Source organism: Pipistrellus kuhlii, unplaced genomic scaffold (assembly GCF_014108245.1).
Source record: "Pipistrellus kuhlii isolate mPipKuh1 unplaced genomic scaffold, mPipKuh1.p scaffold_m20_p_127, whole genome shotgun sequence".
NCBI lineage: Eukaryota > Metazoa > Chordata > Mammalia > Chiroptera > Vespertilionidae > Pipistrellus > Pipistrellus kuhlii.
This window is the reverse complement of record NW_023425435.1, coordinates 102394-125106: the sequence shown is the minus strand read 5'-3', so window position 1 is coordinate 125106 and position 22713 is coordinate 102394. Positions and strand designations below refer to the sequence as shown.

General features: G+C 48.0%; 2 protein-coding genes across 3 annotated transcripts in view; both read left to right on the top strand.

The window, feature by feature from the left end:
• TTLL4 (tubulin tyrosine ligase like 4) overlaps positions 1–9660 on the top strand; it is a 29808-nt gene extending 20148 nt beyond the window's left edge. The window contains 13 exon segments of the mRNA XM_036434555.2: positions 237–313; positions 1255–1446; positions 1547–1629; positions 1860–1988; positions 3237–3359; positions 3648–3746; positions 4035–4169; positions 4823–4954; positions 6487–6589; positions 7230–7440; positions 7586–7656; positions 7998–8080; positions 8673–9660. Of these exon segments, the coding sequence (XP_036290448.1) occupies positions 237–313; positions 1255–1446; positions 1547–1629; positions 1860–1988; positions 3237–3359; positions 3648–3746; positions 4035–4169; positions 4823–4954; positions 6487–6589; positions 7230–7440; positions 7586–7656; positions 7998–8080; positions 8673–8835 (1601 nt within the window). The 3' untranslated portion in view covers positions 8836–9660.
• An 8018-nt stretch (positions 9661–17678) lies between these two features.
• Positions 17679–22713, top strand: part of LOC118717011 (sterol 26-hydroxylase, mitochondrial) — a 63162-nt gene continuing 58127 nt past the window's right edge. For both annotated transcript variants that reach the window (XM_045580431.1, XM_036434573.2), the window contains exon 1: positions 17679–17963. In XM_045580431.1, coding sequence (XP_045436387.1) covers positions 17694–17963 — 270 coding nt within the window. In that variant the 5' untranslated portion in view covers positions 17679–17693. The remainder of the gene's footprint in view (positions 17964–22713) is intronic.

The window sequence follows — 22713 nt, the reverse complement described above, 5'->3', positions numbered from 1 at the left end:
TGAAGCTGCCAGTCTCATAGGACATAGTTCTGAACTCCTTCTGGGCTGGAGCCTATCCCTCAAAACGAAGGCAGAGAGTCATTGTTCTACCCGGGACCCCAGGACCTCATGTAGGAAGCTCCATGGTAACTCTTAGAAAGCAGGGTCCAGGAGCTCTATGCCCAGTCCCAGGCATTTCTCGGGCCTCTGGGGATCTCTCTGTCCTAGGGCCTGACCCCCCGACGTGTCTTCCATAGAAAACGATGACTGGCTGGGCTGCTGGGGACACCACATGAAGTCTTCCTGCTTCCGATCTCTCCGGGGGTACCAGAAGGTAGGAGCGCTTTTTTGAGGTGCTCTGTAGGGGTTTGGGCTGGAGGAGGAGATTGGTAGTGGGGGAAGAGGAGGATGACACAGAGAACTCAGGAAGGCTCACAGAGGAGTGGAGAAAGTACAGGAGAGGGTGCAGTGTGACCGAGCACACACATTTAGCAGTTTAGCTCTAGTGACTTGGGCAGTCACAGCCTCTCAAAGACATTATTCTCTAATGTGTCTAGAGATGCAGCATAATCTGTTCTCAGTCTATTATGTTTCCCCTGTCACCACTGTTTTCAGTTTATTGTTTCCCCTGTAACCACTTTGTCCCCTCCCCCCCCCAAGCTGACTGTGTATAAAGAGGCTTCTGGTCTCATATTGAAATGAGTGAGTCCCTTGCCTCAGCCTTAATGAATGAAGGCCAGGTACTTTCTTATCGTTGTATTTAGGCTGTCGTGGAAAAAGACTTAATAGCTTTTTCTTTGCACTTAAGGTGGATATCATGTCTGCCTTAATTGGTATTATATGTCATGAACTGTCAGTTCCTGGAAGGCACTAAATTTTGTTGTTTTGGCAGCTGAATTCCTTTTTTTTTTTTTAAATATATTTTACTGATTTTTTTACAGAGAGGAAGAGAAAGGGACAGAGAGAAACATCAATGATATAGAAACATCGATCAGCTGCCTCCTGCACCCCCCCCACTGGGGACGTGCCCGCAGCCAAGGCACATGCCCCTGACTGGAATCAAACCTGAGACCCTTCAGTCCACAGGCTCTATCCACTGAGCCAAACCAATTTTGGCACAGCTGAATTCTTGGGGACCGTGAGATGGTGAAAAGAGGATCGGACAGGAGCTTAGAAAGTTGCTAAGGAAGTTGGAATGGGAGAGTGAGTCCTGCCATCTTCCTCATGATCTTACCTGGGCGCTCTCCCTGCTCTCACCCTGTGTCCCTCCTGTAGCTAAACCACTTTCCAGGCTCCTTCCAAATTGGGCGCAAGGACCGGCTGTGGCGGAACCTATCCCGCATGCAGAGCTGCTTTGGCAAGAAGGAGTTTAGTTTCTTCCCCCAGTCCTTCATCCTGCCCCAGGATGCCAAGCTCCTGCGCAAGACCTGGGAGAGCAACAGCCGCCAGAAGTGGATTGTCAAACCAGTGAGTGGGTCCCAGTGAGGCAGTAGGTCAGGGTCTGAGAGTGGGAACGGCAGAGTATTGGCCAGGAGCAAACCTCATCTCCTGTGCACTTGACTTCTAGCCAGCATCAGCTCGGGGCATTGGCATCCAGGTCATTCACAAGTGGAGTCAGCTCCCCAAGAAAAGGCCCCTTCTGGTGCAGAGGTGAGTCTGCCGCCACTCAGATCCCCCTTCCCCTCTTCTCATCTCCTCAGCCTGACGGTTCCCATTTCGTCATGTTCTTCTGTCCTTTGTCCTTCCAGCCAAAGACTGTCCTCAGCCAGCTGTCTTAGTTTTTCTCTCGGGGACTGTTGGCTAGCTTTTGTCATGGCTCAGTTACCCACGGAGCCCTGCCTCGCCTCTCATGTCCCTGAAGCTGGCCTTTCTGTGTGTAGGTACCTGCACAAGCCCTACCTCATCAGTGGCAGCAAATTTGATCTGCGGATCTATGTTTACGTCACCTGCTATGATCCTCTGCGGATTTATCTCTTCTCAGATGGACTCGTCCGCTTTGCCAGTTGCAAGTATGTGCTGGTGGTGAGGTGTCACCCTGATAGCTCTGGGGATTTGCTTTCCTGAGAGGAACAGGAACTGGAGGACACCCAACAGGAAAATAACACATACTTTGGTAGTTTTTGTTAGCAAAGGAGAACTTGATGTATATTTTGGAAAACCTAGTCTTCCTTTCCTCCTCTGTATCTGCTTCAGACACTCTGGTCACCAAATATATGGGACTTTTACCCACACCAAGCAAATCTCTGCAATACCAGCGAGGTGTCCCACAATGTAACTCAATTCTGACACCATCTTCCTGGAGTTAGCATCAGATCCTACAGGTTAAGAGCTCAGCCTCACTGCCCACGTCAGATGCCAGTCACACGTCCACATTGCCACCTGTGCTTCTGACCCATGGGCTGTAAGTCACATTCTTGTGACCTCTCTTAGGGTTCTGTTAGTTTGGTCGAGTGGCTCACAGAACTCAGTTTACTTACGTTCACTGGTTTATTGTGAAAGAGTAGGATAAAAAATATAGATGAACATCCAGATGGAAGAGATGTCTAGGTTAGAGCTTTCATTCCTCTTCTGGGGACACGATTCTCCTCCTCCACACGTTCACCTACCCAGAAGCGTTCTGAACCCTGTACTTTTGGGGTTTTATGGAGGCTTTATCACGTAGGCATGATGGGTCATACTCATCCATTTTCAGCCTATCTCCCATCTTAAGAGAATGGGGGGCCAGGCTGAAAATTCCAAGCTTTATAATCATGGCTCATTCTTTCTGGTGACCAGTCTTACCCAGGAGCCCACCCCAACGCTCTTCATTGGAATAAAAGTCACTCTTACTACATAGGACTTCACAGGGCTTCAGGAGTCCCGTCAGGAACTGGGCCAAAGGCCAATATTAGAAAAAAGATGCTCTAATGCTCTTCGCACTTGGGATTTTACAAGGTTTTTAGGCACTGTGTGTCAGAAAACTGAGGGTAAGGATTATAAATCACAATATTATAAATCACAGTATCATGTGAGGAATGTGAAAAAGGTTCTCTACTTCAGTGAATCTGGGGAAGGTCTTCCTGCAGGGCTGAGATTGGATAAAGGAGAGGAGTTTAGCTGTGCTGTTCTAGAAACCTTACCTCCACACATACTTCTGAGGCTCTTGTGCCTCTGAAAAGATCTGTCCACTTGTCCGTTGACTCCTCAGGGTATGGTAAACGTTTGAACCATTGTCTGATTGTTACCTCCTCATCTTACCTCTGCCTTTCTCCTTTCAGGTATTCTCCTTCCATGAAGAGCCTTGGTAACAAGTTCATGCACCTGACCAACTACAGTGTCAATAAAAAGAATGCTGAGTACCAGGCCAATGCTGATGAGACGGCCTGCCAGGGCCACAAATGGTACCTAGGCAGTGTGTCTGTCAGTGGAGGCCTAGAGGAGCACAGGGTTCTGGGGTTTGGGGAGGTTCAAGGAGATGACGAATGGAAGATTAATATAAGACCCAAGATATTTGAACACTTGGCAAAGAATTGGTCTCTTTGCATCCAAGCTCAACTGCCTTAATTCATAACATCAAAAGAAGAGATGGGAAGAAAATACTTTTGTGCTTCTTATTCCTTTTTCTTTCTCTTCATCACTCAATTCATAGACTATAACCCCAATACTGTACTCCCTTTCCCACGTTGCAGGGCACTGAAGGCTTTGTGGAGCTACCTGAGCCAGAAGGGAGTCAATAGTGATGCCATCTGGGAGAAGATAAAGGATGCTGTTGTCAAAACCATCATCTCGTGAGTCACAGTGCCACCTGGCGGGAGGCCTGCCCGCACAGCTCCTCTTCTCTCATGGGTTCCACACTGCTGTGCTCCGGACTTGGTGCTGTGTGTCCATTCCCAAGGGAGCAGGAAGGAGTGGATAGAGTTACCTTCTGCTCTTCTCTGAAATCCATCCCCAGAAGCTGGCCCCACATCAGAGGCCTCTTGAGCGCTGCTTTTTCTGGCTTGCTTCTGCTCTCCCATCTTTGGGCCACTTCATTGGCAGGGCGGCTCTGGGTAAGGCCTCCCTTCTCCATGTGACAGGTCAGAACCCTATGTGACCAGCCTGCTGAAGATATACGTGCGGCGGCCCTATAGTTGCCACGAGCTCTTTGGTTTTGACATCATGCTGGATGAGAACCTTAAGCCCTGGGTCCTGGAGGTCAACATTTCCCCGAGGTAGGTGGTGGTGTCAGGCCCACACAGCAGAACCCTTTCTTATGCTCAGATCCTATTTCTACTCCAATCCTGCTGACTTTGGGAAGACCTCTCCTTCATTAGAATTTGTGTTTTCCCTTCAGCATCTGATTGTTTATTCATTACTCATTCTTTACCATTATTTCAGGGTTCTTTGAGGATGGAGAGGGGTTGTTAAAATTTTTAAAAATATATTTTTATTGATTTCAGAGAGGAAGAAAGACGGAGAGGGAGATGGAAACATCAGTGATGAGAGAGAATCATTGATTGGCTGCCTCTTGTATTCCCCCAACTGAGATTTGTGCCCGCAGCCCAGGCATGTGTCCTCGACCGGAGCTGAACCTTGTTCCCTTCAGTCTGACACTCTCAGGCTAGGGCAGGAGTTGTTAAAATTTTTCTTTCAAACTTGCTCCCACCACTTGCTTTTTTTTAACAAATGAAGGTCATGGGCAAGAACCTCCCTGAGTAAGGTCACTCACTGTCGGGGGCAGGAAGGCCCCATGGTGAGTTTGAAGACCAGAGTCCTTTTACCCTGGGGGAGCCAGGGAGTAAATGGGCTGGCACTGACTTGGACATATGATGGAAACAGTCTGTAGAGCATGTTTTTAACCACTCTTTCCACCCCTTCCTTGAAGCCTCCACTCTAACTCGCCATTGGACGTCAGCATCAAAGGCCAGATGATCCGTGACCTTCTGAACCTGGCGGGCTTTGTTCTGCCCAACACAGAGGACATCCCCAGCTCCAGCTGCTCCAGCAGCTCCGGCAGGTGAGCCTCCTTGCTTGACCGCAGCGTGGCTGGCAGCACGAACAGCCCTTTGCGACTCTGAGAAGGAATAATGCCCGTGTGTTCCACCTGCTGGGTCTCCTTTGCTGCTTGGTCTGCCCCTACAGCTGTCCACACACCTCTGCCGTGTCTGTGCCCCTAAAAGCAAGCTTAGTTACACTGCTCGCCTGTTCAGGAATCGCCTTAGGGCCTGGGGACTCGGCTTTCTACCCCTCACATAGCATCAAGGCCCCAGTCTCCGTTTCCCAGGCACCCCTCGCTTTCCTCCTCTTCTGGTGTCCGGCTCCGATGAACCAGACCGCTCAGAACCCCAAGGTTGAAAGGATCCTTAAAGATCAGTTAACCCAGGCTCCTCTCTAAGACGTTTGTGCTTCTCACTGTTTTCCCAGTGTCCCCTCCTTTGCTCATAGGGTTTCTTCCTCTTGAAATTCCCCTCAGCCAGACCTCCCTGTTTCACTTCACCCATCCATCGAAGCCTGACTCAGGGCAGCATCTTCATGAAGCTTGCTCTCGGAACCACTCTCGCGGGAAGGGAGCTAATATTAGCCAGGACTGCTTTATGTAAGGAAGAACCTATAACTTATCCCCGTGGCAGCCCCAGGAGGCTGGTATTGGTATCTTCAGTTACAGAAGAGAAAGCTAGAAAAATCGCCAGGATTAAGTAGCTCACCGAAGGTTATCCAGCTACAAAGCGGTAGAGCTGGAATTCAGTTCCTAAGTTGCCAGTAACAAAGCTTGCTTTCCTCACCATACCTTAAGAGACTCTTGGGCTCTGTGCTGTCGTCGTCATTTGACACCTGCCATCCTGTGAGCTCCTTGGAGGCCATTTTGTATCTCTCAGTGATAACTGTAGTAATGGGGGTGATGAGAACACGGTACAGGGAGGTCAAGTAATTTGTCCAGGATCACAAAGCCAGTGGGGTTAAGCTGGGTATTTATTGAGTGTTCAATAAATTAAACTAAACTGAGTATACAGTAATTATTCCAGGGCCCTTTTTAACTATTGAAATGCACCTAGAAAGGGCACTTTGTACTCCTTACTTTTTTTGTCTTATTTTGGTTAATCCTCACCTGAAGAAATTTTACAGAGCATGGGAGGAAGGGAATGTAGGGAGGATGAGAGAGAGAAACATTGAGATGAGAGACACAGCAATGGTTGTTTCCTGCATGCGCCCTCACCGGCGCTGGGGATCAAATCTGCAGCTCAGACTGCAACCCAGGCTCATGCCCTTGACTGGAAATCAAGCCCGAGACCCTTCAGTGCATGGGCCGATGCCCTCACTGAGCCACACCAGCAGGGCCACACCCTTACGTTTTCCCATGGTCCTTGCTCTTCGACTCATACAGCCTGCGTGAATGGGGCGCATTGCACACCAGTCTACTCCGTAACATCTGTCCATACTTCTTTCTTTTCTTAAAAAGGGTGTCTTCCTGAGCTGGGCCCTCTCTCCACATGTCCTCAGGATCTGAAGCTGCTGACCTTGCCCTTTCTCCCTTTCTGCCCTCTGCCTTAGCCTGCCCAGCTCCCCCAGGGACAAATGCCAAATGGCCCCAGAACAAATCACTGCACAGAAGTTGAAGAAAGCCTATTACCTGACGCAGAAAATTCCTGATCAGGTAGGAGATTACACACACACACACACACACAAACACACACCCGTGCCAGCGGAAAGCTTTCCTGCTCAAACATTGGGGACCAGTTTTTCCTCTGCCTAGGGCAGGCTCTCCTAGTTTAGGTCCACAGCCGCCTCTGAGGGCAGAGATAGGCTGGCATGTACATCTTCCATTCGGGAGAGAGCTGATGGCCTTTATCTCGCATTCAAGAACCACTGCCCGGGGCAGAATTCTGTGCTAGCCCACCTTGTCCTCAGAGCTGTGGGAGACCCCCTGGGTTTCTCTCCCTGAGGTGCAGTGAGCCCCTGGAAGGCTCGGCTTTCTCAGCAGGTGAGGAGCTGGATGGGAGCGGACAGACATAAGGCTATTGCCAAATCTGAGTTGCTGGATTCTGATATTGATCCCATCCAACAGATCACTTAACCTTTGTGCCCCAGTGGTTCCCCTCACCCTGACCAAGAACATATTCCCCTCCCAGCTAAGCCCAGTAAACCTGGGACAGATGCGGCCCAGGGCTGGCTCACCAGCTGCCTTGGTGGTCCCGCAGGGCCCCAGCGTTGTTCTCCCTGACCTGGCTTCTCGATTCCCTGTGTCTGTCTGATATTTCTGTCCTGCTGTCCTCCTCCCTGTTCCCTGGCCACAGGACTTCTATGCCTCGGTGCTGGATGTCCTGACGCCAGATGACGTTCGGGTTCTGGTCGAGACGGAAGACGAGTTTTCCCGCCGTGGTCAATTTGAACGAGTTTTTCCTTCTCGGACTTCTTCTCGCTATCTCCGCTTCTTTGAGCAGCCACGTTATTTCAACATTCTCACCACCCAGTGGGAGCAGAAGTACCATGGCAACAAGCTCAAAGGTGATGTGTCCTCCCTGCCCGCCGGAGGCCATGTTGTCTAGTAGTGAGATATTAAGTCTCTGTAGACCGGGAAATGGGCCTCCCTGGCAAGAATTGGCCAGTTAATGCCACTCTCTTAAACCCGCCCCTGCTCCTCTTGTCCTAGGCGTGGATCTGCTCAGGAGTTGGTGCCACCAGGGGTTCCACACGGGAGCCATCACTGAGTCTGCTCCAGTGGTGAGTGATCCCATTGGGAGGGAGGGCAGTTCCGCCTCAGAGTCCTCTTCCTCTGCGTGAGGAGTGCAGTGTGGGTGGTAGAGGTCCAGACCCTCCCACTTCTCCCTGGGCCCTCCCTTTGTGTCTCGTGGCCCTTCCTTTTCAAAGGAATAACTGCCTCTAGGATTCCCTGGGTGCCTTTCTTTCAAGGATCAAAAAGTGCTTTGTAGCCTCAACTTTTTGTCTCAGTAGGGAGGAAACCAAGACTATCCCAGGTGGGCCCATGATCACCTCTCAAAGGCAGAGGTGCCCGAGTGCCAAGAACTGGAATGCTTTAGCTTCGCTGTTTGCTTTGCTTTCAGTGGTCTCTCCCGACATCGCTTCTAACGGTGCCAAAGGGTGATGGGGTCAGTGCTTCCTCCAAACCAGAGCCTGGCAAGCTGGGGTGAGTGTGCAAGGACACGGTGTTGGGTAGCACTTTGGATACTTTTTAAATTGTATTCTCACATTTGACACACAGTATCTTAATGGTGTGAGTTCAGAGAGTTTTGTTCCTTTCTCTCTTCCCAGATCATGATGAGGCCAGCATTTTTCAATTGGTTGATATTCAGAATTTTCAGCTATAATATCTTTTTCCTGATATGCCCAGACTGTTATGAAATCAGCATTTTTCAGTTGGTTGGCTCTTGGTATGCCCAGGTGCTGAGCTGAGCTGAGCACAGAATCATCTGTAGAAATGGTCACTTTCTGCCACACCCACTAGCTGTAGGAAATCTTTTAGCCCTCCTACCCTCACACACATTTATACTTGTACTTAAGCTCTCAAGTCTTCAAATAAATGTATTTTACAATTATTTATACCTCCATAAAACCATGGTTGAGTGTCTCAGCTACTTCTTTGTCCCCATTCTCTAAAAATAATAACAACAACAACAACACAAAACACAGCTCCTCGGAGGGAATCATACCACTCTTTGAAGATGGGACTATACCCAAGTCCAAGGAGACCCATACTTGCCTTTTTCCTCTTTCCCCAGGAAACCCATTTCCTCAAAAGACAGTGAAGACGCCAGCAAAGAGCCCAGCCTCTCCAAGCAGATGTTACCTGTGAACAAATACTCTGGGCAGACTTTGAGACTCTCTGCTTCACCCAACTCCCAGCCACCCAGCAACTCGTTCCTGGCTGCTGTGAGCCCATGACTGGCCTCTTTCCACTAGTCCCTGTCCAGGAGCACTGGTGTAGCTACCTCATGGGAACTGGCCAGCCAGCCAGTCCAAGCCCCTGCCCCCTCTCTGTCCCCCTCTGCAGAGTATTTTTTTGAAGCAATGAAATTACAGAGATGGGCATCTGGAGGGGCGGTGGGGTGGTGCGGACAGGGAGAAGGTGAAGGTTCACTGGCTGGTACCTCGTATCTCAGCAGAGAAGCCGATGATCGCTACTCTGCCTTATAAAGCGGGGTTTGCTTTCCACCTTCAGAGAGCCGTGTGTGGTTTGTTTTAGGCCATGACGCAGTGATTGAATTAGAGTTCAAGAGGAGAAAACATGTCCACCCAGCCAGTGGCCCCCATATTCTGACCTCATAACACTTCTCAGTCAGCCTTCTAGACTTCTCAGTCATGGATGTTTCCTCTCCAACCCTTGGCTTTGTGAGGGGGAGAGCCAGTTTGTGAGTTTCTCACGGCCCCAGTCAAGGAGCCTGATGACCCTACCTGCTGTTGTCTGTATATCAGTGGACACAGTCCTGTGGGAGCGCAGAAGGGGCTGTGGTTTCCCCATAACCTAGAGGAAGGCTCATGGTCTCTTTACTTCCTTCACTGTCTCTGAGTAATGGGGTCTGGCTCACAGGTCGCCAGGGCAAGCAGCGTCTGGTGGCATGGCAGGCGGATTTCAGAAGAAGTCATTCGTTGCAGGATGGGCTTCCAGTCAGACTGCTGCCTACACTCTTGTACTCTTAACCGAATCTACCTCCCTCCCTAAGACTCAGTGAAACAGTGACTTTTCAATAAATGTTTGAGTGAACTGTACAGACGGAGATCTCCAAAGACACTTGTATCTGGTCCAGAAGGCCTACTTCTCTCTCCCCTGGGGCAAAGGGGCACCAAGGAAATCCAAGGTGGGAAGTTTGGGTCAGAAAGGTGTTTTCACTTGAACTGTGTTCCTTCTTAACCCATACAAAGGTACTTCCTGGTTACTGCTCGCCCCCTCCCCTGCCCTGTCATCCCTTTACTTTATTTTTCTATCAGCGGGACCCAACAAGAAGCCACTGGCCCATCTGTGATAATCAAGTTTCCCCACTGCACACCAGGCAGGGAGCTCTGCGCACAGTCCTGTCCTGGGCTCTGCTATCATTCGGAGCTTTGGGAAGATGGAGACTACTCTGCTTTATGGCTCCTGGAGTTCTGTGGCAAGCTGGAATGGAGCCATGGAAAAATCACTACAGGGTCTGACTAGGTTTAAGGCCACACCAGACTGGGCTGGCCGCTGTGAAGGCCATGTTGACAAGTTGGGCAGAAAGCTTGGCAGAGTCCTGGGGTAGCCCAGCAGGAGACGTCCTTGAAGCCAACTCCTCCTTGTCCTACCTGGATGCAAAAATGTCACAGTGAGCCTTGTGGCAAGAACAGTAAGCAGCCTTCCTAGGAAAACTAGCCGCCTGTGTAAGTAGTTTTGTTGTGGTTGGTTTGGTCAAGGGCTTCGGCGTAGAGACCTTCCTGAGCTGGCTTACTCCTTGCAACCCAGCTTCAGTTCTCGGGCCCACCCTCTTGACAGCATGGCCAGTCCCCTTCCATCCCTGCAGCTGGAGAGGGAACCAGCATCGCAGCGTGATGGGAACGGAGTGGGGGGGAGGGGGAGAGGCGGGAAAGGACTTAGGAAATTAAATGATGAAAATAGTGTTCTTGGTAGTTTAAAATATGTTTGTACATGCATTGTTTTTTTCATCACATTTGAGTATGGGATAAGTGTGTTTTGCTGGGTGGGAAAAGGAATGGGGTTTATGTATTATATTTTTCTTTTATCATTGGGAGAAAATTAAATCTTACTTAAGCATTCAGCATACATACTTAGCAATGAACACCCATAGTATAAGGTGTTCAGCTGAGTAAGGATTTTGGAGAAGTAATGAGATTTCTTTGCAAGTTTAAAGTTGGGGATATAGTAGGATAAATGTCAGGACATGTTGGTTGTTTTCCTAACTTAACCCAGACCCTGTTAGAGAAGGGAGTGCAGTACAGAGTATTTCTGGAGTACTGGGGTACAGATTTAGGGTAGAAGACAAGGATTGCTTATTGCTGTTTACTTCAGATTCACTCAGGATTGATAGAAAATTAAGTGACTTAGAATAAATACTAATGAAGTGGTGGTATTGGAGGCTGCCCTTGGGTTCAAATCTCAGTTCTGCTGTGTGACCTCAACTACCACTTTGTGTTTTAGTCTCAGTTTTTTAATAATATGAATATACCTATACTGCAGGGTTGTGAAAGCTTAGTAAAATACAGTAAAACCACTTAGGACTTAGAGGGTACTTAATTCATGGCACCCCTTCTATTTGCTATCTAAACCCTGTCTTGGGTAGGGAAGGCAGGTAAGAATGTAAAACCCCTTCCACGAGGGAAGTGCAGCAGCTGTAGAGCCAGTTCAGAGGGGAAGAAGGCCAGCGCAGGGCTTAGATGCCACATCACTGCCACCTTCACCCAAAGCGCACAGAATGCAAATTCTCTGGGAAAGGAAGCATATTAAACATTAGAAATATGCGAACTAAATGAAATTATTATCTTACCCCAGATAAGCTTTGATAAGAAAAGGAGAGCAAGGGAGCAATGGGTGCCTGGTGACGGGGGAAGGGGAGGGGCATCGTAAAGAAAATAGAGACCTTGATCTGGAGCTGGAGCCAAAGAACAGACGCACCTCCCCAACAGCTCTGCCAAGGCACAGCTGTCATTACAGGTTAATTCTGTGGTTACAGCTATTTAGTCACCAGAGCCAAATGACGGGCCTGATTGCCCCGGGGGCAATACAGCAGGGCGCCAGTGGAGGAGACTGGCAGTGTGGGTACACAGTACATCCACCGCCCTTGTCAGCTGGATTAGTTATCAAAGAGCAGCCAGGAGACTTCCCCTCCGGCTTCTGGATTTGTCCTTTAAGACTAAGGCTCAGCTGTCTACTGCTCCTCTGCCCCAGCTGCTCTGAGACTTAGAAACACTGACGATTTTCAAAGATATGTGGCTAAGGATGCTCCGTTTCACCTCACTTGAGATTCTGATCCAGCCCTTAGACCAGTGTTTTTCAACCTTTTTTGGGCAAAGGCACACTTGTTTCATGAAAAAAATCACAAGGCACACCACCATTAGAAAATGTTAAAAAACTTAACTCTGTGCCTATATTGACTATATATAAAGTAATTCTCTTGAATAGGAATCAAATAAACACAAAGAAAGTATTTTATAATTACTTTATTATGAAATATTAAGTAAACAAAATAGTGAAAAATTATAAAATTCTTGTCTTGTCTGCACCTACGACACACCAGGCAACATCTCGCGGCACAGTAGTGTGCCGCGGAACAGCGGTTGAAAAACGCTGCCTTAGACAACCCTTGGCCTCTCAGAGTTCCCTCTGCCCTGACAGTTTGCACCCTATTGATGGCAAGGCTCACTGGAATTGACCTTTCATCGGTGCTGGAGCAATGAAAGCTGCAAACAGTCTTAATGTTCTTGGCAAATCTTATAGGCGAAATAATACAAGAGTGTCAGCAAAGGGCAGTTGTTTTTAAAGCCCATTTGCGCCTTTATTATATAATAGATTGAGACACATCGAACGCTAGAGACTCATAGCAAAAGCCAGTACAATTTTGGAAGGATATTTAAGTTTCAATTAGTAAAGTGGGGAGAACAAAGCCTACTTTATAGGGTAGTTAGGAGAAGTGTCTGATATATAGTGCAGACTCAAACCTACTTTAAAACATAAAATTAGTACCACCGAAAACATTTCTTCCTAAAGAAATTATAACAGCATGTTACTATTACACAACTTTTAAAAATATTTATATATTTTATTGATTTTTTACAGAGAGGAGGGGAGAGGGATAGAGAGTTTAAAACATCGATCAGCTGCCCCCTGCGCATTCCCCACTGGGGATATGCCCGCAGCCAAGGTACATGCCCTTGACCAGGGACCTTTAAGTCCGCAGGGTGACGCTCTATCCACTGAGTCAAACCTGTTTCGGCTATTACACAACTTTGATAAAACAGATTTTGATTCTATCCATGGGATATCAAACTTTCGGATTTAATTAAGGTACTTAGCTTTGAAAAATTGGAACCCCGACATTTGTTGTCAGGGAAATCAAGACTATAATACACAGGTTCAGGCATTTGGTATACTACCATCTATGGGGTTATCTCTAAATCAATCCGCCAAGGCAGAGTGATAGGGCAGAGGCTGAGCTTTGCTTTGCTGGTACCAGACTTCTGCACGCAGGTGGCACAGGGGCAGGTGGCCAGTGCTCCCAGTGGTGCAGCGGCATGAGTCCCGAGCAGAGAGCCTCCAGAGAAGCAGGCGTGCAGAAAAGGGGGCTGTCCCTCACATCTCATGTTCTTAGGGAACCTGGTGCTAAGTGAAAGACGCCAGAAACACGATTGTATGTTATATAATTTTATTTACATAACATTCTGGAAAAGGCAAACTGACCAAAAGCACATCAGCAGTTGTCAGGGATTATATGAGGAACGGGATTGGCTATAAAGGGTTGCTTTGGAGATATTCTATATCTTGACTGCATTTGTCCAAACTCATCAAATTGTACACTTAATATGGATGAGTTTTATTCTATTCAAGTAAATAGATTTGACTTTTATTTTTTAAAATACATTTTATTTTTTACAGAGAGGAAGGGAGAGGGATTGAGAGCTAGAAATGTCAATGAGAGAAACATCGATCAGCCGCCTCATGCACACCCCCCCCCCCCCCACCCGCCCCCCCCTGGGGATGTGCCCACAACCAATGTACATGCCCTTGACCAGAATCGAACCAGGGGCCCTTCAGTCCACAGACCGACGCTCTATCCACTGAGCCAAGCCGGTTTCAGCTAGATTTGACTTTTAGAAAAGAACAAAGTAGCACTTCATGACACATGCAAATTAAAACCACAATGAGATAACACTAGAATAGTTAAAAAGGCAGCCAAGACCCGTTGTTGGAGAGGATGTGCAATAACAGACTTTTACAAATGGCTGCTGGCTGAGAGTAAAATGTTGCCATTGCTCTGAAACTCTATAAGTTTCTTACAAGTTAACATATTTACCTAAGACTCAGCGATTCCACTGTTAGATATCCTACTTCCACTCCCTGGCAAATGAAATCAGATGTTCGCCAAAAACATTTATTGTGGCTTTATTCACACACAAAAAAATTGTAAACAATCCAAATGCCTTTCAACAGATAAACTGGTTTGGAATGCTACTCGGCAATAAAAAGAAATGATAGCCTTACAAAAAATGTTGGCCTTACAACAATACTCAAGGGACTTCCTCAAACCGAAAACAAGCTGGTACTCAACTGCCTGCCTCTGCCCTGAACTGTTCTGCCTGTGCTGTGTTTCTGCCCTCTGAGCCTGCTCTTATAAAGCAGCTCCTAGAATCCTGTTTCAACCAATAGGACTGAGGCTTTCCCTGTCCAATTGGACTAGGCAGCTCTGGCCAATCAGAGTGGCTCCGTTTTGACCAATCAGACAGTGTCTTTTGGACCAATCAAACTTCAATGATTTGGAGTCCTCATTTACATGAGGATGGACCAATCAGGGACTAGGGGTGGGGACCCCTGTCCATGTAAGACAGCTCCCCTTGACTGATAGCACATCACTTCTCTTTCCACAGATTCTTGAAAGACTGTCTTCCTGGCTGAGCTGAAACACCAAAGATATCTGATAGGGACCTGGCCCAGAGTTGATCTACAGCACTTGCACCTGGCAGTGCTGTTCACAGATGTGCTGTAGCACAGTGGAGATGTTTTGCAGTGAATAAACTTTCCTTCACCAAACCCCAAATTGGGCATTCCTCTTGGTGCTGAATTGGCAACCATATTTGACAAAGGGGTCAATCTAGCAAGAAGATACAATATTTATGAATATATCTGCTCCTAACAGGAGTACCAAAATACCGGGTGTCTCCCCAAAATGTATACACACTTTAACAGTTGATAGCTCAATTTTGAAAACAATGTATTTTAATAAACACAAACACTGCCTTTATAATTATGAAGGTTCCAGTTGAAAAGGAGGCAACACTTGAATATTTGTAATGTTGGTATTTCTAATTTTATTCACTTGCCTTTGTAATTTTACTCATTCTGGTGGAAGCATAGGTGTATCTTGCAGTTGTATTATACATTGCATTTCCCTGATGGCTATTATGGGAGACTGATTTTTTCCCAAGGTGGCTGTTGCAATTTCTTTCAACATACATGCAGTTCTGTAACTGATCTTGTCACTCTTCATTTCAAGCTATTTTGATTTTCTACTTCTGGGATAAAGAATACAGAAATAGATCCAAATATATATTAGAATTGAAGAAAAGATATATATGGTATTGTAAATCTCTGGGGAAGCATCGTGTGGAAGAGCTGGCCACACGTTCTCATCCCCAATCAGGTAATTGTTGGCTTGAAAGGCTTTAATGAAGGCAGGTGCCTTTCCCTGAATATAGTCATTAAGAGCTAATGTAGCCGAAACTGGTTTGGCTCAGTGGATAGAGCGTCGGCTTGAGGACTCAAAGGTCCCAGGTTCGATTCCGGTCAAGGGCACGTACCTTGGTTGTGGGCACATCCCGGGTAGGGGCTGTGCAAGAGGCAGCTGATCTATGTTTCTCTCTTATCGACGTTTCTAGCTCTCTATCACTCTCCCTTCCTCGCTGTAAAAAAATCAATTATAATATATATATATATATATATATATATATAGAGAGAGAGAGAGAGAGAGAGAGAGAGAGAGAGCGAGCAAGCTAGCGTAGACCTGTGATGCAGCAGTCCTCCTGCATACCCAAGGAAAGCAGAAGAGAAACTAATAGCTGCTTTGCTCTGCAGCAAAATAACATTCACTGATTTATTGTAGGTTTAGACTGTGGTCTTAAAGAGAAGACAAATAATTTATCTAGGATGAGATGTTGAAGCTAACCAATAGAGGAAGCAACCCAGCTGGTTCTCACTGACTTTAGAGCAAGAGGAAGGGGGAGGGAGAAAGAGAAAAACATCAGTGGGAGAGAGAAACATCAATCCATTGCCCCTGGTACGCATCCCAACCAAGAATCGAACCAGAGACCTTCGTTGCACAGCACGACACCCAACCAATTGAACCGTACCAGGCAGGGAAGGATTGAATCATTTTAATACATTATTATTGTTTTCACAAAAGTTCCTGGGTCTGGTGACCAAGATAATGGACAATCAGACAACTTTGGGAAGCAAATTTCCAGAAATTTCAAAAGAAAATGTTGTGTGACTTTTCTTTGTTTTTTTGTTAACCCTCGCCCGAGTATATTTCTCTATTGATTATCAGGGAGAGTGGAGGAGAGAGGGGAAGGCACAGAGAAACATCGACGTGAGAGAAACATCCATTGGTAGCCTCCTGCACGAACCCGGCCAGGGCCAGGGCCAGGGCCCAAGGAGCCTGCAACCAACGTCCATGCCCTTGACTGCAATTGCAGCCAACAGGCCAGTGCTCTGTCCTCTGAGCCACACCAGTGAGGGCCCTTGTGTGATGTTTGGGCCAGCCAGCTGAAATGTTCTCTTAGAGTTTGAGTATTGACTCTGAATTCTTTCTTAGCTGGAATTCAAGGACCAAAGGTGCTAAACTCAGGGCTGACCCCATAGGTCTGAGACCTGGTGCCATGACCCCACCCCACCCCCATTTCCAACAGAAACAGTGTTTGAACAGTTAATGCCTGAAAAACTTCCCAAACCAATGAAGGCATTAAGTCACAGATTCAAGGAACTCTGTGACCCCTCAGGCAGGATAAGTATAAAGAAACCCATACCTAGCCACATCAGCTGTCAGTCTCATTGTCCCTTTGAACTTAATGTGCCCCTTACCCTTCCGGGTGCCTGTCCATAACCGACTCCTCCAATGCTCGCACAACAAACTTGACTTTTGCTGGTTCTGTCACGAAGGGGTTGAATAACTGTGACCCTTATTTATTTTATACTTGTATGTCATGCTTTTAACTTTTTTGAAAAGCATACTTTTGAATATATATGAAAGAATTCATGAAACAATACTTTTTCTTCTTGCAATATTTTCTGTATTATTTCCCCTCCCCTCCCCCCATCTTACTGAAAAATAATTCTGCTTTCACTCACTAATCTGATCCCAACCTGCAGCTGGGAAAGCTCTGCCTTAGCACTCAGGGCCGGGGAGGGGTGGGGAGCGAGAGGGGAAGGGGTAGGACTGCGTTTTAAAAAGCTCTTTACATTTGCGTTGGCTTCCCATCCGGGAGCCAGCTGCCCTCAGACACTGGGCCTCTGTTTTGTTCTGTTCTCTAGGACGGCGGCCACTCGGCTCGCTAACTCTCAGCGGCGGGTTCCTGGGGCGGTGAACCCGCGAGCCAGGCGCGGGCCGTTACCGGGTGTGCCCTCCGCCTTCCTCCCGCTCCCACCCCCTCCCCGCCCTCCAGCCCCGGCCAGCCCCGGGGATTCCCGAGCTCCGGGCGCTCCGTTCGGACCCGCGAGCCCAGGAAGTGCGGTGCGGCGCCGCGGAAGGGGGGCCATGGTCACGGTCAGCCCGGGGCACCCCGGGCCGTAGCTAACGGTCCTCCCCCCGGGCGGGCGCTCAGCTGGACGGCGGCCTCTGGAGCTCCAGCGCCGGGGAGGGACGGACCAGGCGCCGGAGCATCGCCCTCAGCCCGCCCTCCCGCTCGTCCCGGGCCCTGCGCTCCGCCCGCCCCCGCCCCGCACTCCGCCCGGACCCTCCGCCCGCACCCGCCCCGCACTCCGCCCGGACCCTCCGCCCGGACCCTCCGCCCGCACCGCCCGGACCCTCCGCCCGCACCGCCCGCACCGCGGCGCCGGAGCCATGAACCGCCTGGCCGCGGGCAGCCGCGCGGGGCTGCGCTGGGCGCTGCGGGGGCCGCGGGGGGCCCGCCCCGGCCTCGGGCCGCTCGCCGCCAGGGCCAAGGCCTCGCTGCCCGGCGCCCTCCCGGCGGCCGACGCGGCCGAGGCCCCCGACGCCCGGCCCGGCGCCCCGAGGCTGCGGAGCCCCGAGGAGCTCTCCGGCCCCGGGCAGCTGCGCTTCCTGTTCCAGCTGCTGGTGCAAGGCTACGTCCTGCACCTGCACCGGCTGCAGGTGAGGGGGCCGGGGGCCGGGGGCCGGGGGCCGGGGTGGGTGGTGAGCACCGGCTGTAGGTGAGGGTGGGGAGGCGCTGGACAAAAAGTGAAGAACAGGGGAACTTAGCCGGGCGCCCGCCGGGGCCTGTGGGGGTTCTGTGCAAAGGGGAGCGGGCCCTGGGGCGGAGAGGAGCAGGTCCAGGAGTGTAAGAACCAGGAGGGCGACGGAGCTGGAGAGAGGAGGGAACTGTCTGGGCAATGGAATGGTAGATGCAGGCACATGAGCTGCCGGATGGTACAGAGCCGCTGTTTAGTTCTGTGATTATACCGGCCACCCGAGCCGCCTGCCAAAGGAAGCGGCTTCAGGATTACAGAGGGTTAGCACCACTCACCCAGGTAAATCAGCCCTCAGGGCAGCGGCCCTCCACCTTCCTAATGCCGGGACCCTTTAACCCAGCTCCTCACGGTGTGGTGGCCCTCAGCCATAGAATCATGCCACTTCATCACCGTGATTTTGCTCCTGTTAATGAATCATAATGTAAATACCTGTGTTTTCCGATGGTCTTAGGCGACCCTAACATTGAAAACCACAGCTACAGAGCCTAAGACATGGTCACCACCACTGGAGGAGCTGTGTTAAAGGCTCGAGGCATTGGAAAGGCTGAGAACCACTGCCCTAGCGGGGAAAAGAGGCAATTTCTCAGGGACATTAGACAGTAAGGAAATCATGGGCATTAAGGAAAAGGCACCTTTTTTTGTTGTTGTTGTTGTCAATTTCCAGTAAGAAGGATTTATCCAGTGGAACGCTGATATGAGGCAGGATGAATGGATAGCCTACTGTCATGGACAGAGGCTAAACAACCCAATGTTGGTTCAGTTGGAGAAGTGTTTAAGGAAATGAACTGAGTTAATGCACCCACTCCGCCCCAGGCATCTTTCCAAGGGTTAGAATCCAGAGAGGGAAAGCCAGCCCCCTCGTGGGGTTTGTACACTCCTTCGGGGAAGAGGGAGGCGTGCTGTACATGCCATTGAGCTGGTCCAACTCCTGGTGACCCTCTGAATGAGCGATGACCACTGGTCCTGTCCTCAGCAGGCCTACTCTGCTCCTGTATCCTCAGCCGATGGCTTCTTCTATGGAGTCATTCTATCCTCCATGAGGGATAGGGACCTTCCCTGTTTCTGAGCCTTGGTAGGCAGGTCCTAAGGTACTCAGAGATGCTTAAACAATCATTCCCTCTAAGCTCAGCTCCAAGGAACTAAATAAGCCAAGGAACCAGAGTCCTGTATACTTCCTTTGCTTGATTTGACCTCAGGAAATTTGAGAGGCCCGGGGAATGGTCCAGGGTGGCGGCTGAGAATTTCTCATCATTCCCCAGAGGAAGATTACCGGAGGGTTTTGCTCAGGATTGCCTCTAGAACAGTAACTACGAAAGAAAACAGCAGTTGGGAGGAGGAGCAAGAAGCAGAAGGAAGCCAAGAGTGTGTGTCCTTTTAAATAAGAGGCCATGGCTAGATTTAGGAGAGTCCCCTGATTCTCGCCTTTATCTCCCAAAGGTCTGGAGTCAAGTGAACTGGGATGTTCCATGGGAGATATATTAGCCCTTCCCACTCACTACACGTGGCTTATGTGAGTGAATAAAGGGCAGAGTCCTGCACATCTATAAAACCCAGTTAATGACTCTATCAAAGAATAGGATGCATTCCAGCGACCCGCTTTTTGTCAGTTCAGATTCCATTGGTTTCTGCTCACACCGGCTTAAACCATAAAGCAGCTTTGTTGGCTCACATAACTGAAAAGTCTAATAGTTGGGTGCCCTTCAGGTATAATTTGCTCTAGAAATTCGTGAAATCATCACTAGTTTTAGGTGTTTTTTTTTGTTTTGTTTTGTTTTGTTTTTTGCAGTTCTCTTGGCCCTACTGTCTTGCAGAAATTAGTTGACTGGGTTGGATTAATTGCCCATCCCTGAACACATCATGGTGGCCACATACATATTTTAATTAGCTTACACCCAAACAGGCTCACCCCTAAATCTGGGGTTGGGTCTTTCCCTCTAAACCAGGTGGCTGCTGTACAAGGGGGAGGACTGTAATTGATATAGGGCCACCTGACCACAGTGCTCCCTGCACCCTCAGTGGTCAGAAACTGCATAGAATGCATAAAAACAATCAAATCAGCTTAAGTAAGCATTGTTGGACTTAAGGGGGCAGAATGGGAATTGAGACATGTCCATAAACACTAGCTTCTTTCTCTTTCTTAACCAAAATAATGTTCATCCAGAGTGCTGGAAAAATGTAATGTGAATAGATATTAAATTTATATGTATATTTATAGTAAGTTGATCTCTTTTAGAGATGTCAACCCTTAGAATAATGAGATCAGTCATCTGTTCTGTAGCTTTTATGTGGACTTCCTGGATTGGTGAACCCGCTCATGCCCCATGCACATACTTGTCATTTCATGCTTCTTTTTTATGGTTACTAAATATTTCTTGTGATCAGAACTGTTAAGACCTACTCTCTTAGCAACTTTCATATATAATACAGTATTATTAATTATAGTCACCATGCAGTATATTATATCCATAGGACTTATCCTATATAATAGAGATGTGATAGGCAAATTGACCATCATGCCCTCACATAAGATGGCCACCCCCATGTGGTCACAAAATGGCCACCCATATGATCACAAGATGACAACCCCCATGTGGTCATAAGATGGCTGTCACAAGATGGCCAGCAGGGGAGAGCAGTTGTGGGTGATCAGGCCTGCAGGGGAGGGCAGTTGGAGGTGACCGAGCTGGCAGGAGAGAGAAGTTGTGGGCAATTGGACCGGCAGGGGAGCAGATAGGTGTCGATCAGCCTAGCAGGTGACTGGTTAGGGGATGATTAGGATGGCAGGCAGAAGTGGTTAGGGGCAATCAGGCAGGCAAGCAGTTGGGAGCCGGCAGTACCAATTTTTGAGAGGGATGTCTGACTGTTTCACCCACAGGGATTGAGCCTAAACAGGCAGTCGGACATCCCTCAAGGGGTCCCAGAATGGAGAAGGTGCAGGCTGGGCTGCGGGACAGGCCTCCCCTACCCCCCCCCCCCCCGTGCACAAATTTTGTGCACTGAGTCTCTAGTTTATTTTATAATTGAGAGTTTGTACCTTTTGACTACATTCAATCATTTTGCCCACCCTCCCAGCCCCTGACTCTGGCAATCACCAATCTCTTCTCTTTATCTATGCATTTGATTCTGTTTTGTTTTAGATTCTACCTATAGGTGAGGTCATTCAGTATTTGTCTTTCTCTGTTGGACCTATTTCAGCTAGCATAATGTTCCTAAGGTCCATCCATGTGGTTATAAATGGCAAGATTTCCTTCTTTTTAATGGCTAAATAATATTCCATTATACATATCTCACATTTTCTTTTGCATAAATGAACACTGAGGTGGCTTTCATACCTTGGCTTTTGTAAAAATAACGCTGCATTGAACATAGAGGTACATGTATCTTTTCAACTTAGTGCTGCTATTTACTTTGGATAAATACCTACAAGTCTACAAGTGGAATTGCTGGATACTATGGCAGTTCTATTTTTATTATATTTAAGGAACCACCATCTTGTTTTCATAGGGGCTGCACCCATTCACGCCTCACTAATCATGCACAGGCTTCCTTTTTCCACATACTCACCCACGCTTGTTATTTCTTATCTTCTTGGTGATAGCCATTTCAACAGGTGTGAGCGGTATCATCATGGTTTTGATTTGCATTTCCCTGATGGTTAGTGATGTTGAGCACCTTTTCATGTATTCATTGGTCATCTGTATATCTTCTTTGGGAAAATGTCTATTAAGATCCTCTCCTCGTTTTAAAATTCGATTTTTGTTTTTCTGCTATTGAGTTGTATGAGTGCTTTTAGATATTTTTTTTGAAGATTAACCTTTATTAGATATGTGATTTGGAAATATCTTCCCTCTTCAGTATGTTGCTTTTTCATTTTGTTGATGGCTGTTTTTTTGTTTTGTTTTGTTTTTGCTGTGCAGAAGCCTTTTAGTTGGATGCAGTCATACTTATTTATTTTTGCTTTTGTTGCCCTTGCTTTTGAGGTCAAATTCCAAAAAATCATTGCCAAAAGTGATATCAAAGAGCTTACTGCCTGTGTTTGCTTGTAGACGTTTTATGGTTTCAGATCTTATGTTCAAATTGTTAATTCATTTTAGTTAATTTTTAATTCAATTTAGTTTGCCAGGGATATTGGCCTATAATTTTTTTTCTAGTAGTGTCCTTGTCTGGTTTTAGTATCAGAAAAACATTGTCCTTGTAAAACGAGTTTGGAAGTGTTCCCTCCTCTTCTACTTTTTGGTAGAATCTGAGAGGATTGGTATTAATTCTTCTTTAAATATTTGGTAGAATTCACCGGTCAAGCCATCAGGTCCTCAGCTTTTGTTTGTTGGGAAGTACCCCCCCTCCCCCAATTTTTTTATTGAGTAAGATATTACATATGTCCATATCCACCCATTGCCCTCCACCCCACTCCCATACATGCCCTCACCCCCAGTGTCTTGCGTCCTTTAGTTATGGTTATATGCATGCCTACAAGTCCTTCGGTTGATCTCTTACTTGCCCTCCCCCCTCATCCCTAGTCTTCTCTCCCTGCCCTGGCCTTCCCACTGTAATGTGACAGTCTATTCGATGCTTCTCTGCCTCTGTATCTATCTTTTTGTTCATCAGGTTATAATGTTCTTTATTATCCATAAATGAGTGAGAACATATAGGTA